Source organism: Athene cunicularia (genome assembly GCF_003259725.1).
Source record: "Athene cunicularia isolate RWA chromosome 6 unlocalized genomic scaffold, athCun1 chr6_part1, whole genome shotgun sequence".
Taxonomy (NCBI): Eukaryota; Metazoa; Chordata; class Aves; order Strigiformes; family Strigidae; genus Athene; species Athene cunicularia.
Genome location: NW_020799105.1, coordinates 8326292 through 8342472, shown reverse-complemented (window position 1 = coordinate 8342472; position 16181 = coordinate 8326292). Strand labels below are relative to the sequence as shown.

General features: G+C 36.3%; 1 protein-coding gene across 3 annotated transcripts in view; it reads right to left on the bottom strand.

Annotated features, from left to right (window-relative positions):
• Nucleotides 1–306: 306 nt before the first annotated feature.
• TBC1D12 (TBC1 domain family member 12) overlaps nt 307–16181 on the bottom strand; it is a 28010-nt gene continuing 12135 nt past the window's right edge. For 2 of the 3 annotated variants that reach the window (XM_026851096.1, XM_026851094.1), the window contains 11 exons: nt 14428–14543; nt 12372–12454; nt 11507–11624; nt 11041–11147; nt 10305–10385; nt 7502–7596; nt 6680–6751; nt 4601–4729; nt 4165–4274; nt 2189–2447; nt 307–1962 (listed from right to left, as the gene is read on the bottom strand). In XM_026851096.1, the coding sequence (XP_026706897.1) occupies nt 1894–1962; nt 2189–2447; nt 4165–4274; nt 4601–4729; nt 6680–6751; nt 7502–7596; nt 10305–10385; nt 11041–11147; nt 11507–11624; nt 12372–12454; nt 14428–14519 (1215 nt within the window). In that variant the 5' untranslated portion in view covers nt 14520–14543 and the 3' untranslated portion in view covers nt 307–1893. The remainder of the gene's footprint in view (nt 1963–2188; nt 2448–4164; nt 4275–4600; nt 4730–6679; nt 6752–7501; nt 7597–10304; nt 10386–11040; nt 11148–11506; nt 11625–12371; nt 12455–14427; nt 14544–16181) is intronic. The other variant, XM_026851095.1, reaches the window with a different exon arrangement.

Genomic DNA, 16181 nt, shown 5'->3' with positions numbered 1-16181 from the left:
GCTCCGGCATTCGGGCAAGGGGCGCCGGCCGGGCGGGGAGCTGCGCCCGCTCCCCAACGCCACCGCTGCCCCGCACCAAAACACGCCATCCGGGAGCAGAGGAGCCGCCTTCGACGGAGCCAAGCTCAGCTCAAAGTACTACAGCCCCCTGCACCTCTGCTCCTCAGGGGACAAGCAAGCCGGGTCAGCAGCGCGGGGTTACTGCGGGAACCAGCTCAGTTTCCATCAGCACACGACTGTCCCCGAGGCACTCGCTGCCGAGCAGGGCAAGACAGGCAGCGAGGAATCGAAAAAGAACCACAGCACAGGCCTGCTATAAGTTTTATTTACACAGGAAGTGTTGCTAGTGGTCTTAAAGGAAGGTTTGATCCTCCTATTTACAGTTATATACAGATTTATAGTTGAAAAGTAAGAAAACTGTACAAGATAACACAAAAATATAAGACAAATTGGATCCAATTAAAGTAGTGAATACATAAGTTAAGAAAAATCTGACATTTACATTTCAAATTGTAATGTTATGAGTAGCATATATGTAGTTTTTAAACCAGATAGCAATGTAAGTTACACCACACTAAATCTTTACCCCAATTATGTAGACTCTGCTTTTAAACACCAGACAACTGGAAGCCTCCTGCACTTAAAAAATACATAATGGTAATTTGACTTGATTTCCACAGAGGGACCAGTTACAAAAACCCACATGTAAGGAATTTATTTACATTAAATATTAGCAAAAATGGACCAAGAGAGTGCAAGTGTTCCTCACCTGCAGTGCTATCCATTTTAAATTTCCATCCCCTACAACCACAAACTGTTGTACAGCATCTTTGAGAATAGGAAATGTTTGAAAATATCTGCCATGACACATACAATATGACCTTGTGTCTCACAGTTAAAAGATGTTAAAGAATTATGTATCACTAAACCAGATGCTATTTGGATTTCAGTATTGCACACTAATAAAAGATAGTTTCAAAACCAATTCTGTGTCTGCATTATTCCAAAGTGTTAAAAGTGGCTGCTCCTTTGACAACACAAAGTCCACAGATAGCTTTGTCAGTTTCTAGTGTTCACCACTACATACAAGTATTTCTTAGTTGGAAATGGCTCGACAAAATATAACTTCTGGTGGCAAAACTCTTTCACAGAATACCCAGTCCATTTTCAATAAGCCGCACAACCAATACACCAAAACGAATGCTTAACACCACTCGCTTTGAAAGCTGTACGCTCTGAAAAAAGCCTTGATCTTACCACTGTTTAAAATTCAGATGTTTTTTGCTCTAACAGGTTTGGACACGATACTTCCACAGTTCCTGAGTTAATTACATTTGCCCAGACTGAAGAATGAAGCTGCAACTTAAAAAAAAAAAAAAAAAAAAAAAAACATAAACATATCAAACAACCTTATTTGGTCCTCAATACTTTCAAATGGTTAATTTTGGAGGTAATATTTGTACCAAAGCATTTGGTTTGGATAGCAGTTTTGGGGCCTTAAGATTTAGCATTTCCCTCATCCCCCCAAAAAAGTGCTTTTGTGGTATTTGTAAAAAAAGTTATGCCTCAAAATTTTTTTTAAAGTACCAACAGAAGTTATTACAAATGTTTATTGCATTGAGCTGATTCTTTTAAAGTATTAAGTATGAACTCTCCCACTTCTCAGTTTCATAGGTTTTAGTACTCTGTGTGAAAATAAATCTTCCCACGACAAAAGCTAATACTGGCAAAAGGGTGAAGATTTCATCAGTTCAGTACTCCACTGAGAGCTGTGTCATTTTCCCATCTCCTGTTCACATTTTCTATAGTGCTTTTCCACATAGAAGTGATGTGAAAACTCCTTTGTCATCAAGTGGTTTTCCACATCTCCAATTGACCTCAACATTACAACGATTAGCTTTTCAGTGCTGGGCTATGGTTCTTGTCCCCTTCTTTGTTGTCCTTCATCAGTGAGGCAAACACCTGGAAAAGTAAATTATTTAATGAATATAAAAAAAAAAAGTCTTATAGAAAAGACCAATGTTAACCACCAGAATATTAGCACAGAGATTAACATCTAGAATGAGACACTAGAAAGGAAGTGCCCACTGCTCAGAAGTCAGATATGCAGCAGCATGAAGTAGTCATTAAGAGAAGTGCCCCATGTGCTGACATGTCTGTCTTGATATATATTATCCAAGCCACTCACCTGTGCCCATTTTTTGTTACTATTCTGCATCTGAATAGCTGCAATACAACTAAAAAGCTTTTCTGATGTAATGTCTTCTGGAAGTTTTGTTAGAAATTGTGCTATATGAATAAAGTCCATCTGTAGGAGAATATCTTCATATAACCGAAGGATACCTAACCCTGTCCTAAATAAAAATTCTTCTCCATCTCTACAGAAAACGTCCCAGACACGACAGGCCAGATCAAGTGGTAATGACTTGCTGTAGAGTGTAAAAATCCTACAATTAAGAAAAAAGGCACAGTTAAAACTTTAACCTATTTCAGAAAGGTGAAAATACTACCTCCTTTAAATCTCAGTTACATTAGCTGAGAGTGAGAAGATGACAAAGTTATTTCATATGTTCTTATTTTTTCCATATTTCAAAGATCTACCAGTCTCCAGTTTTGAAGTCAGAATTCCTACTCTGAAGCCCACCTCTTCATGCTACAGGAAATCCTCCATTCGAAAGCCACCTCTGGCTAGAGAAGTTATAAGCATCTTTTATACTCAACCAGGGTATAATATACAAATAAGAACTTTAATAATGGGAAGGGTTAAGTTACACAGTTATGATCTTTGTTGCTTAAGCCATACAGTTTAACTCTGTTCATCATTTATTTTCTAAACTAAATCTAAAGCCAGAAATCATCTCAATAGAAGGCTACATCCCACTAAGGTACTAATGAGCATTCAGTAACTACATTTCTGTGATACATTTTGAATTTCTACTCATGTTAAAAACTGCTAAAAATCTAAAGACAGTCACCGTTCTATTCTTACTGGAAAGAGTACAATTGCATTTTTTATTGCAAATTTTATTTTTAAAAAGTATTCATTATACACATGCAGAGACTTCAGTCTGCAGTATGTACCATACTGTAGTGGTTCCTTTGATACAAAGCACAGCTTTCTCCATTTTCCCATTATTCCTACTAGGAAGTGGTTCAGGAGCCTCAGGACACTCCTTACCATGGACTACCATAACATCCCCTAATCTCCCTTTGTAAGAGGAGCTATATCTCAAGGCCTTTGGAACATGTGTAGGAAGAATAATCTTCATTTTGCACAGGTAACTGGAAGCAGAATATTCTAGTACTTTGTACAGCGGCACTATTTCTGCAATTTACATACCTCTCTGGGTCTGCCTAAACTCTCAGAACTGTGACATGCTCCTGACTCAATGCTGCCATTGTATAACCTGCTCCCGCTAAGACTTAATGCTTACTGATTAGCTGCATCTTATAGCTGTAGTTCAGATGACATGTTTTTATATTATTTAATTCTTCACAATTCAATTTACTCTATTAGCAGCTTCTAACCCATGTAATAATCCTATATGAAGCACATCCTTATCCACACACACACACACACACACACTTATAGACATTCTGTATTTGGCAGCACTACACACGCCTCAAGGATGCTTGCATTACAGACACATAATGTAGTTTGGTACTCTGATTTAGAACATTTATTACTTCAAAATATTCACTGTATTTCTAAGTTTCTCTCTCCCCAAACCAGGTACTAAATTTCATCCTCCTGCTCTAAAGTCTATATGCCTACATTCATACTTTCTTTAGTAGCCGATTATGCTCATTTTATTAAGTCATGACAACTGTGGTGTAGTAGTTTCCTCTCCCCTACTTATATTACACATAGCTGACTCTTACCTGCAGCAACAAGAAAATGGGACACACAGGACTCCTGCGTGTCTTGTTTTCCATCTGAATAGATGTCACTCCTAATCCCAGTTCATAAAGTTTGAATCCTGCCAGAGGAACTGTGGTTGCACAAACCAGTCTACCATGATTTCACAAGACCTAGAAAGCTGAGGTACACAAACACCTACTGAATGCTTTTCAGTGCTGTATTCTTATTGCTGAAGAACCTATAGCAAATGGAAAGTGTTCCAATAGATCTAAGGTTAGGTTTGCTATATTCTCTGAACTCACCAGTCTATCAAATATATGTCTGGAGTAAGACTGTATGATTTGAAATGAAGAAACAATTTGGGAAGATTTTCTTCAAAGAATACTTCAAAGGCTGCAAAGTATTTCAGCATCTGTAGGGACAGTAAAGCACCTCATAAGCAATCATCAGAAGAATGTTTAGTTTTAAAGTAACACCAACCCCACCAAGAATTGAGAATGTCAGCGTAGCATAATATGAATTCTTAAGATAAGTACAACAATTAAGTGTTTCTAGAGGAAAACAATCAAACCAGTAGAATATGTTCTATGGATTAGTATCTAGTATTCTCAATACTAGATCTAGTATCTAGTATTCTCAATTTCTTAACCACAGGTTATTCAATAAAACAAAAGGAAATCATCAATAAATCAAGTCAAAAGAATATTATGGTTCAAAACCAGAAAATTCTGTGCATACCATGCTGTGATCCACACGGAAAAAGGCCAGCTGGCATGGCTTGTTTAGAAGGTTGGCAAAGGCAATGAAAGCATCTGCCTCTTCCAGATTGAGAATGAGCACAGCAGCAATGAAGGACATCCCTTGCACCTTCAAGTGGGAAAAGCATCAGGCAAATATAGGTCAGTAGGTTCAGTACATCTTATGTCTTTGGAAATGCAAATATTTACAGGCTGCAATATATCAAATACCATTGCATAACATTTCCAGATGAACAGAAACAACACAGATAAATTAGTTTCATGCATGCAGTCAACCTGATTTCAGCAAGAATAGTGTTTCTTCAGATGCTGGTTTTAGGTGCTTGATGGAAGTTCTAGGAGGTCTCATGATCACAAGTCCTCAGGACTTGGAATGCAAGAAAGTGAAAACCACACAGGCTGGATGCAGAGCTCATAAGAGACAAAACTTAGCCTTAAATTCAATGTTAAGCTATGAGAAAAGCAGACGTGGAGAAAAACCTTACATATGGGACACTTTAGCCCCAGACAGATATGTTGGAATCGAGACAAAATTCTGTTTCAGAATAGTCAATACATATCCTTCCATTTGCCAAACAGTATTTGTTCACATAAGTAAAATTACTTCTAAGTAGTTAGCTACAATGCAAGTTTACATTTTTCCATGATTAATCTCTCAAAAACACTTCAGCCTGCAATAAAAAAGTGAAGAGCATTCTTCTTGTAGTTGCTAACTGATGATCTGAATACTCATTACGCTAAAAAAAATTTAACCGATTTCAACTGCAATGATGATTATTCTGCTGTTTCTAGGCCTTTATGCTACCTGCTCCTCATTTAAAAAAATGCACTCAGTATTGTAACCAGCTAGGGAAAAGGGTATTCATATGCATCAGAAAGTCCAGCAGCTTTCCATTTTTGTGGGATAGATGGGTGTGGAAATAAGATTACATTACATTTACTGCCACATTAATATTTTTTAAAACTACCTATGATCAGAAATATCCAGGCTAGATGTTTTCCTAATGAAAAAGAGAAGATCTATCCATGAAAAATTACTTATTTGTGTTTTGAAACTCCACCCTGGGAACAAGAAGTCTCAGAACCTGCAGAGTTTGTAATCTCACTTAAAGAGTATGGGAGGGTCTCCAAAAATGAGGTCACAGATGGCAAAATTCAAGGCTACAAACATTTGAACCTGAAAAACCAACTAGATACTGATGCAGAGTCCCAACCACGTCTGATTTAGAGAGGAAAAGACATCCTGTGCTAAATAATGCTTTGTTGCATGGATCAGACTTAAAACTCTTCAAATTCTTTTTAGCCCAGGAGCAATTAGAGCTTGTGAAAGGTGTTCCTAGTTACCCCCAGGAAAAAAGGAAGAAAAAAAAGGAAAAAAGGATCTGTGTTATTTATCTGCTTCTGTAAACTGACACCATTCAGAGAGATGTGAGGTTCAGTTAGTTTGCAAGTTTTCTGGCAGTTTTTTATACGGTTTGGGTTTCTGTGGGTTTGGTTTGTTCTTGGCTTTTTTTTTTTTTTTCATTTTTGTTTTGGTTTTGATTTTTTAATTACAGTAACATTTACTACAAACAATCTATCTTCACTGAACTCAGATGGAGCAATTAATCTTTGACAACAAGACACCAGTAAGGCATTTCTGGATTTTAGGGTGTGAGGTAGTGAAGCTGAGAGTATCACGACAGAAATAGCAGTGGGAGCAACACTAGAACAGATCAGGTTAAGTGCTCACTGGAATTCCACTAGTGGGTTGTGGGTTTTTTTCTGTAGATACTCTGGGTCTGTCAGAACTGCAATGCCTTGTGAACACATCTGTTTAAAATTTTCCATGCAAGACAGATAGTATACTCATCCTTGGCATTCAGTAAATTTTCAGCTATTTAATTATCCCTAAGAATTACCATCATTTTAACTGCTATAAAATGAGTAAGTGCCAAAGCTGAATTACTTTTAAGTGCTAGTAGCATAAAGTTTAGATAATCTACTTATTAATACACTCTAGTATATGACATCTTAAGCTGATTCACTATGTTATAAATATTTTACAGCAAATACTTACATATCCAACATCTGGTCTGTAACACGTATACGCTCCTAAAACACTGTGCAGGAGATCATGATAAGGACCACCCTAATTCAAGGGAGGGGAGGAGTGGAAAAGCAAAAAAAAAAAGGCTTTTTTCAAAATCACTTTATAAATATAGGAAGGTAACAAGCCAGTATTTTAAGATGCAAGTGCGCCAGTGAATTATTGCTTTGCTTACATCTAGCAATAATAACAGTTTTTACCCTCAGCATTACCATGTATGCTTTTGAGATGTTAAAGGAAAAGTAGCAGTCAAATCATCTTATGAAGTAACTCAGTGGAAATCAGTACATAATGAAAAATGATGATACCTGGTACACATCCAGGGTTGATTTTTCCTTTTCAACGACAGTGAATGTTTTAATCCTTAGTAACACAAGTTACTGTATTACAATAGTGCATGCTATTTTATACACATGTATGTGCAGATATCATATCTGTATAAAAATCATAAAGCCTGAAAAATGTGTACTAAAATGCATCAAGATTTCTGTAAAAGTAGAGAGAATATTCTCATTTTTGCACATAATTTCATAAACATTAATAGGAACCACACGCAATTTTTCCAGAAGAAAAAGCCATACAGTCCATTATTAAGTGTCCCTACTTTTTTTTAAATGAGAATAAAGAGATGACTATTTGCTGTTGTATGTAGAAAAACTAATTTTACTTTTGTTGTTTTTTTAGAAACAACTTGTAAAAACTATTCCATCATATTTAGCCAGCTAGGTTTATTTTCTTGTTTCACTACTCAGAAGTTCAAAGTTGGCATAATTGAAGTTACAAAAATCTCACCTTCTGGAAAATATAAAGGGATGGAAATGTGCGTGATATATCCAACTTAATTAGCTCCAGACTGGCCTCACGATCAGCAACAGATGCACCTGCATCTGCAAGGAAAACCAACACTTAGTAAAACTGATAGATGAATTCTACAAACTTCAGAATAAAATTACCATAGGCACATAAAGACTTCAAGGATCTAAAGAAAAATGTTACTTAGTTTTAATTCTTGGAGTACGCTTCTACAATGCTATACTTCAAGAGCTAAAACTGTCCACCGATACCTGGCATATGACATCAGCTCCATAAAGTGAGGGAAACAATCAATAATTACTACCTGTCTACTCATTCTTTTTCAAGTCATACACCTTTACACCATTCAGACTTCAGACCAGCAGGTTTTCTTCTGTATAGCACTCTATCCAGGCCCAGACTGGTCCTGCATTCACTAGAATTTGAACTTTGCCCAGTCCAGTCATCAAAACCCTGTATTCTTTCTTATATTCTACTGTGACTTCAATTACTGTGTCTGTTCAAAAGCACAGAGAGCACTGCTCTTGATCTAAATGTGATCCAGTGGGATCTCACTTTTCAAATTTTTTATTCCTCATCAGCTCATTTGGTGGCTCATTTCAACCAGCAGCATTGAAATATACTATATACACTAGAGAAAAAAAGATTAATAACATCATCATCATAAGAAGCCAGCACTTCTTCATCTGCAAAGTCAGACATATTACTTTCAAAGACATGCATTTCTCATGTCCCACTTTTACTGAAGATAACTAAAATATACAGAGAAACCTCACTGATGTTTCCAGAATTGACCACACAGTTACATTACTTCTGAGCTCTTGTTAGCTCTCATTTGACTCAGATGGTTTTTTGCATCCTTAGGACTGGCATTCTTCAAATGCAGGAAAGAAGGCAACATTCACTCACAAATCTTCAGAAGAAATACTTTTGGCCCTTGAGTTATCTCTGTCCTATCCTCTGCATTGGGACATGATGCAAATACTATTGATAGCGAGGAGAAAAATACACATGACAGTTGGGAAAAGGCTCTTTCAGACAGCTTAGACCAACCAAAAGCCATCTGGGAAGTGGAATATCACAGAATTTGATGAATGATGTGTTCAGGAGTGAGGACTGCTGCAGGCTGTGTCAGGGGAATTTGGGAGAGAGAGGGCAAATTATTATTACAGAGAAAAATATACACATTCTAAAATAAAACATTCAAGAACTACTGCTTAAACCCTCCTTTGTCTTTCAAAAGAAACACAGATTATATTGATAATTTGGGATCATTTGGGATGGTAACCATTTAGAGTGATTCCCAATGAAGATGAGAAGCCACGATACAGAGCACAAGAAACTCTGGATTAATATAAGAAATTCAGTTCTGTGAAATCCAAAAGATGAGTTGCTGGGGGTCTTTTGAACAGATCTGACCAATAACATATCTTTTGATGAATGTCTTGTCTTTGAGACACTGAAAGATACTTTTTCATGCTTATCTGCCAAAATAAAGTGTTAGATACCTGAACAGGAAAAATCCTCAGAACTAATCAAATATGTTAAATAAGGCTAAGATAATTGATCTTCCAGATTTTGCTACCAAAGATTAGTAATAAGCACAGTGGGCTGGCTTGCTTTTCAACCAGAAATGAAAGTCCTATTACTCTTGGTTTTCCCTTATCACTACATTTCCCAGAACATCTGACACAATCAAACTGGACCCTTCCCCCCTTTCATTCCCATCCAGAACTACTACCTTTCCAAAAGAAACAAATTGCCTAAACTTTCTCCCATGCTCAGGCCACACTCCCAAAACAAAGGAACAAACCAACCACCACCCACAAATGAAGTGGCATTGCAAATGTGTTTTCCAAGGATAAGGATATTTACAGCCATGTACACAGAGATTTTTTTATAAACAGTTTGTCTCAAGAAAAGCTTCAGATGAGTCATAGAGGTAGCCTAAGGAAGACCTGAATAATTTACAGTCAAAGTAGCTAGTCAGGACTGGCTATGGCAAGTGCAAACACAAAAATGTACATCTTGCATTACAATGACATTTTCTTTCCCAAAAAAGAGACCAACTCAAAAAAAGTTATTTCATAGCAGCTGGTACTGACAGTATCACATAAGACAGCATTTTAAAAAGTAACTGTTAACAGCAGAAGGAGTTGATAACAAGGATATATTCACCATTAAAAACATAATTGATGCTATTTTTAACAGAAAGAATACCCACAGGAGACAGCAATATGCCGGTGATAAAACTCCATTATACATATAAGCGTGCTAACATCCCCACTTAATAGATTTGGGAGAGGCCATCTGGGCAGCCAAAGAAACCCAAGTGGGATCTGAAATGTGTAATGTTACACATTCTCTACCTCTCAGTTCCACAGTCAAAAAAAATCTAATTTTTTTTTTCTTTCTCAAAAGTGGAAATGATACTAACATAACCATCTGAGCAGAGCTAAGCAGTAGTATCTACTGTAATTTAGTTTCCTATTTCTTCATTTTGTAGTCCATCTAAAGTTTTCATGAGAGCTTAGTTCTGGTATTTCAGGAATTCAGAAGAAAACACATTCATTTGGAAGTGAACTAGCACATGCAATATTTTGATGCATCTTTTATTGATACAATAAATAATGTTAAGTCCCTCACTTGCTGACTTTTTACAAGAAAACAAACATTTAAGTAGAAAATGACCCAGAGCTCTTTTAACAAGTATTCCTAATGCCACAATTCAGCTGAACTCATGAGATTCCCTGCCTTTGTAAAAGTGACTTTCAGATCTCACCTTCTATGTCGTTCTCAGAACTTGTCTCACTGAAGCTTTTCCATCGTTCCTTAGCTCTTGACAAGAAGATTTCATAAAGTTCTGCAAGAAAACAAAGCAAAAAAAGGAAGAGATAAGAAAAGCACCCATCAAAACCAAAGGCACACTAAGTATTCTTGGCTTTGATTTTGCTGCTTGGTTTCATCTTAACCATGGGGGGTGGGGGGATAATCTATTAGATGGTTACCACTAACCACTGCAGTACCACTGTACGCAGTTTTGTAACATGCACTGTATTATGCTTTCTTCTGTGGTGAACATGTAAATTACAAGAGGGAAATCATGTCTTAAATAATTCAGATTTTTATTTTTGTGAATGGTTTAGAACAATTCCAGTTCAAAATAATAAATTATGAAATAAAGCAATTCCCCTTTCCACCCCCTTGAGAAAGCAAAGATACAAATTCTCAATTTTAAACATAAAATTATTTTTTGGGGGGAGCATCATCTAAACTCTTACTAGACTAAAATGTTTTTGTAAGTACCTTTTGAACCTTGTTTCCATAACTTACCAGGTTATGATGTCTAATTGTAAAAAACACCTGTTCCTAAGGTTGCAAAATACAGTTTTTTCAAAAAGCAAACCCACCTTTTTTATATATACATGTATATTGATATGTTTTTAACAGAAGTTTAAATTTTTCCTTGTAAATAACCAACTTAATTTTGCATTAAAATGTGATCTGTCAAGGCATACCAGGAGTGATATTTAATTCGTTTCCCATGGCTAGACTCCAAACCTTCCCACGTACGCTTGGGGGTAGCCCCTGCCACCACAGCTCTCGAACTCTTCGGGTAGCACGCCTAGGATAGAGAAGGCAGGGGGGTGGGGGAGAGAAAAGGTACATATTGCATATCTTGTTTTCTAAAATCGTCGGTCAGCTTGCAAGCAAAATACCATACTATTTCCCAAATCAATACTCAAGGATCTCTGATTATGCTAAAGCCACATTAAAAAAAAACAAAACCAAAACAAAACACCCTCTCAAAACATTAAGCTCCCAGAAAGCACATTTCATGTGCTCTAATGACCTCTCACTGCAACATGGCAACAAAAACTGACTTCTTGACAAAGAAAAAGGAAAATAAGGTATGTGGGTCCTCTGTTTCCAGAGGAGAAACAAGCCTGCCTTGCCTCATTTACACAACAGAACTTTACTTACATGCCTTCCCAGTTAGGTAGTATTTCATTGACCCAAATCACCATAGCACTAGCAATATTCTCTTCTTGCTTGAAACGCTCTCTCATTATTTTTTTCCTTTTATGTGCTTCTTTAATTTCTGTTAAGCATAACATGTTATAGTTCTGTATTAGTGTATATAAATTATTATGTAAATAACTCAGCTATTACCTAATGATGTCTGAAAGATCAAGAGTAAATTACAGTTGCACATGAGCTAGCTGGTGTTATTTCTGTTGACTGTAGGCATTTTTCTCAGGAAACTTTTAAATTTAAGCTAAGTTAGTCAAATACAAAGTAATTTAGACAATTAAAAATGTTGCTAAAAAAATCATAGTACTCTTTTCTGCAGTACACAGATTGACTAAAAAGCAAGCACATCAGTGCTGGTTTTCCTTTAATGAATTTCACACCATGTTCTACTAAAACCTTACTTAGGCTAATCAACAATCATTATAGATGAAAATATTATTCAGAAGTGCAATTCTACATCCACTTAAAAAAATTCTTCAAGTTTTACTTAAAATTCCACCTAGAAGGATCGTGTATTTTCTTTTCTGGAAAGAGGACTTAAAGATATGAGACATAGCCACAATGCTGAACAAGAGAGGAATATTCTGTCTTCTGTTAAAAAAGGATCATTATTAAACCCTCTTATTAAAAAGGTGGTGGAATAGGAAAACACTTTGATAATTGAGTTCTGTTTTAAACTGTGTGCACATATGTACCAGACTAAGCTAGATATTAAACACAGTCATTCTTTACTGTACCTACTAGTCTACAAGTCAGAAACTATTTTTGCTACACAGTTAAAAAGAATTATAGTGATTACTGGCAGTTAAAATACCTCTTTTTTTTGCCTCTGCCACCATCTCATCATATTCTTGTCGGTGACGTAAAGCCTCCTCCACTGATTTGGCAGGAAGATTTCTGAAAACAAGTTGTTCCTGAATTCAATACACACAAATGACATTCGGAACCATTTCAAAACGGGTTTTTATATGGCTTTTCTCTAACATGAGCTTTGGGGTTGTCACAGTACCAGTGTTTCAGCAACAGCAGTAGAGAACTACCAGATGTTTACTGCTTCTGTTTATTAGTTCTCTTATAGCTTCCCCCAAAGCAGAGTTATTGGATTTGTTGAACTCTGGAATGATAATCAAATGAAGTTTGCATGAAGTCACAAAAGGAAAATACTGATACTCTGTATAGTTATTTATTCCAATGCATTTCTGCATATGCATATTTCAATCCTTAAATATACCTGCATATCAAATACTCCATTTGTTCATATGAAATTCATGATGACCTATTTTCAATAAAAGGTAAAAGTTCTTATTCATTATAGTTAGCCTTTTAAAACTCCCACAGAAGACAGCTTTGCCAAAGGAAGAAACAATAGATATCCATTTATGTCAGCTAAAGCTAAGGAAGCTTGCTGCAGTATTACAACTTCACCAGCTTAAAAAGTGTTTTGGTTTTGGCTGCATAGTGATCCCCTGAATTGCCAAGCACACATTTCCCTTTGACCAAGCACACCCATTCCAAAACAAATCAGAACACAATGTTTGGTCTCAGTCTCTTACTCAATCTTCTAGTCTGCTGTGGTTCAAAATAGACAGAAGACAGTTTTGACATTTTAATATAGAAAAGTTTTCCATCTCCTCTTATACAAGCAGAAAAGATCACTTTATTAATATTGCAAATGAAAGTGAAAGCAGAATATATTTTCAAGGATGAGACTCTGGCACCACATTACACACTTGGGATGGCACTCCAATGTGAAACAGGTGGAAATGTCATTTGTAAAAAACATACTTACTTTGTGAATTGTGATATTTTGAAAGTACAGAAGAGCATCAGCAAACCAGTTACTGCATATCTTACTCCCCACCATACATTAAAAGAAATAATGCATTTACAAAAAAATAATCATAGCAATCCATACCTCCATTGAGATTATTTCTGGTTTAGCGCTGAATGAGCTTATATACCACTAGAGAGAATATCAAAGGAAACACCGTATGTTTTATTTTCCATTTTCTAATCGGAACCAATTAGAGCAAACATTTAACAGTGCCATCACAAGTTTTCTTGAGGTGCAATTTGAAAGCTTTGCTCCATTTGCTTTCCTGCAGCACGTGTTCCTAGTCAGCTAGTCCTCCTCTTTTCTTCAAATTGTTGAAGACTCTATAGCTGACAATACTGATCAATTTATTACCCATTTCTCATTACTATTCTCATTTGTACTTAATGCAGCTTTTGTTGCATCTTCATCTGCCATTTCCTTCCCTTCAGCTGTAGTTTCACGGAGCCATGAAAACATAAATGAAACAGGGGCAAGGAATAGTTTCAATGAACACTATCACCTTGGTACCAACAGAACAGTTAACTAGTTGCCAGATACAAAATGATCATTCAGTATTTGTGACAGGAAGAAATTTCTTGTGTTTCAAAGGCGATTCTTCCCACACCTGTTATTAGTTTTTCTAAAACACTTCTCTCGTAAGCCAAGTCCAGGTTTGATGAATTGACAGCTGCCACTTACTCCTTCCCAACTGGTCTAGGAAATTAAGTTTCCAGAATGGGGGATGGAGAAGAGAGCATGCACTGAGACAGCAGTGAAGAAATCTATAAAAGTCTTCAGGAATTTTCCTAATTAAGGATGGTTACAACACCAACACAGGCAGCTGTGATATACAGTAGATAACAGACTGGTGACCCCATTACAGGAAGAAATAATTCCTCCCATCGACTATAATATACTTAAAGGTTCTTCTGGAGGTATTTTTTAGGCTGTTATTTGTGATGGAATGATACTTTTGTATAAGACTTGTAAAGTTTAGCTCATCAGAAGCATATATAACAAACCACCATCAGTTCCACAGCAGAATCACACTTACGCTGGTCGATCCTCCAGAATCAAAGCAGTAGTTGAAAGTGGTTCAAATTCAATATTTTTACGTCTTGCTGATGGGGGTGGAGGTTTATACATTCTTCCTGTCCGTGCTTCATACTCCTAAACAACATTATTGATAAAAATTAAGTTTCAACTTTCATCTTTACTTCTAACTAGTAAGCATAACATTACTTCTTTAACACTTACTAATGTTAAAACATATAATATTAAATACTTTAAGACAGCAAGGAGCTAACATTACAAGTTGAAATTGTTTATATGAAGACAGTGCAGCTTCCCAGGACCTCTAAGTAAGGACAAATGAGAAAGCAGCTTCTTGTAGCAACTTAATGTGTGATCTATTCTAGTTCAATATTACTACTGAGCATCCAAGGATCAGTTACTTAGAAAATCTGCATAATGTTCCCAAACTAATTAGTGTGCAAGTATATTTAAGTAATATGGGAAGTTGACCAAAAAACAACACCACCACCACAAACGACTAGCCAAGAACCTGTGCTTCTTCCCATTACTTCCCTTTAGATTCTAACCACCCTTAAGATCCGGTACTCCTCACATTTCTGAAGCCTTTAACAAAAACATCAAACTCACATTATCCAGAACTACCTACACTATACTCAGTGGCAATATAACAGTATTTATCATTACAATATAACAGTATTTATCATTGCAAGTCTGTTCCACGTAATTTCTCTCTCAGAGGTTAAAACAGGCAATCTACTTAGAAATAAATATTTAACAGCCTTTAATACACAGAAGATTCTGAGGAAGAAAGAATCACATTCCTTTTTCCACAAAAGCAACACAACAAAACAGAAATATAAGGAAAAAGGCTAAAAGCCTTTAGGAAAAAGGCTAGACAGAGCCAGATGGGAACCTCAAATCTCACATTCTCTTTTTTTTTCCCTTCTGTAAATAACAATTTACTGCCAAGTTACTGGGAAACCCATTCCTACAATCCAGCATATCTTAAAAGGTTATCTGTGAGACTTTCAACTTATTCCCAAACCAAATTAGCTTGTGGGTTCACGCTCTCCTTGGGCACGAAGGCTAAATACTAATTTCTGCAAGTCTTCCACATACTGGAATTCATCCATAGAATACTAAGAGCTGAAAAATCGTATTTTTAAGAGAACAAAGTCAAGGTACTTTAGTAATGTACTTCACAGATCCACAGCTCTATTAAGCACAGCCAAGTGAGCTCTAACTTGTACAAGCTTTCTAAGCTAAAGACAGTTTGTTCTTGTACATTTTTTGCTTTGATAATTCTGTAAGTAAATTCAGTCTCAAACATAAGATATTTTGATTAAAGCTGATCAATTACTAATTAGGTCACATATCTTCCCAAACATAAGTCTTCTCTAGAAACTACTCCCAAATGAATTTTACACCTAATACACAGCTTCTTGTACACAGTATTTCTCCCACAGGCTTTACACATTCAGTGTTCATTGACAGCACTATAGAAACAGAGCTGACAACTTTAAAGCTATTATATAGCTTAACAGTTCAGTACACAGTTGAACTCCATAAAGTTAAATGGGAAAAGACTTTTTACAAATGCAACGATGCAGCCTCAGATTTCCAGAGAAGGCACAAAGTGTTTGCCCAGCACTAAAATGGCTTAAAGCTTTGTCCTCAACAGCCTCCTTACCCTACCCATTTTAATGATCTGTAACAAGATTTCTGTTCTTCCACATTGGGCATAATATATTAAATGATCCAAAAAGTATAATC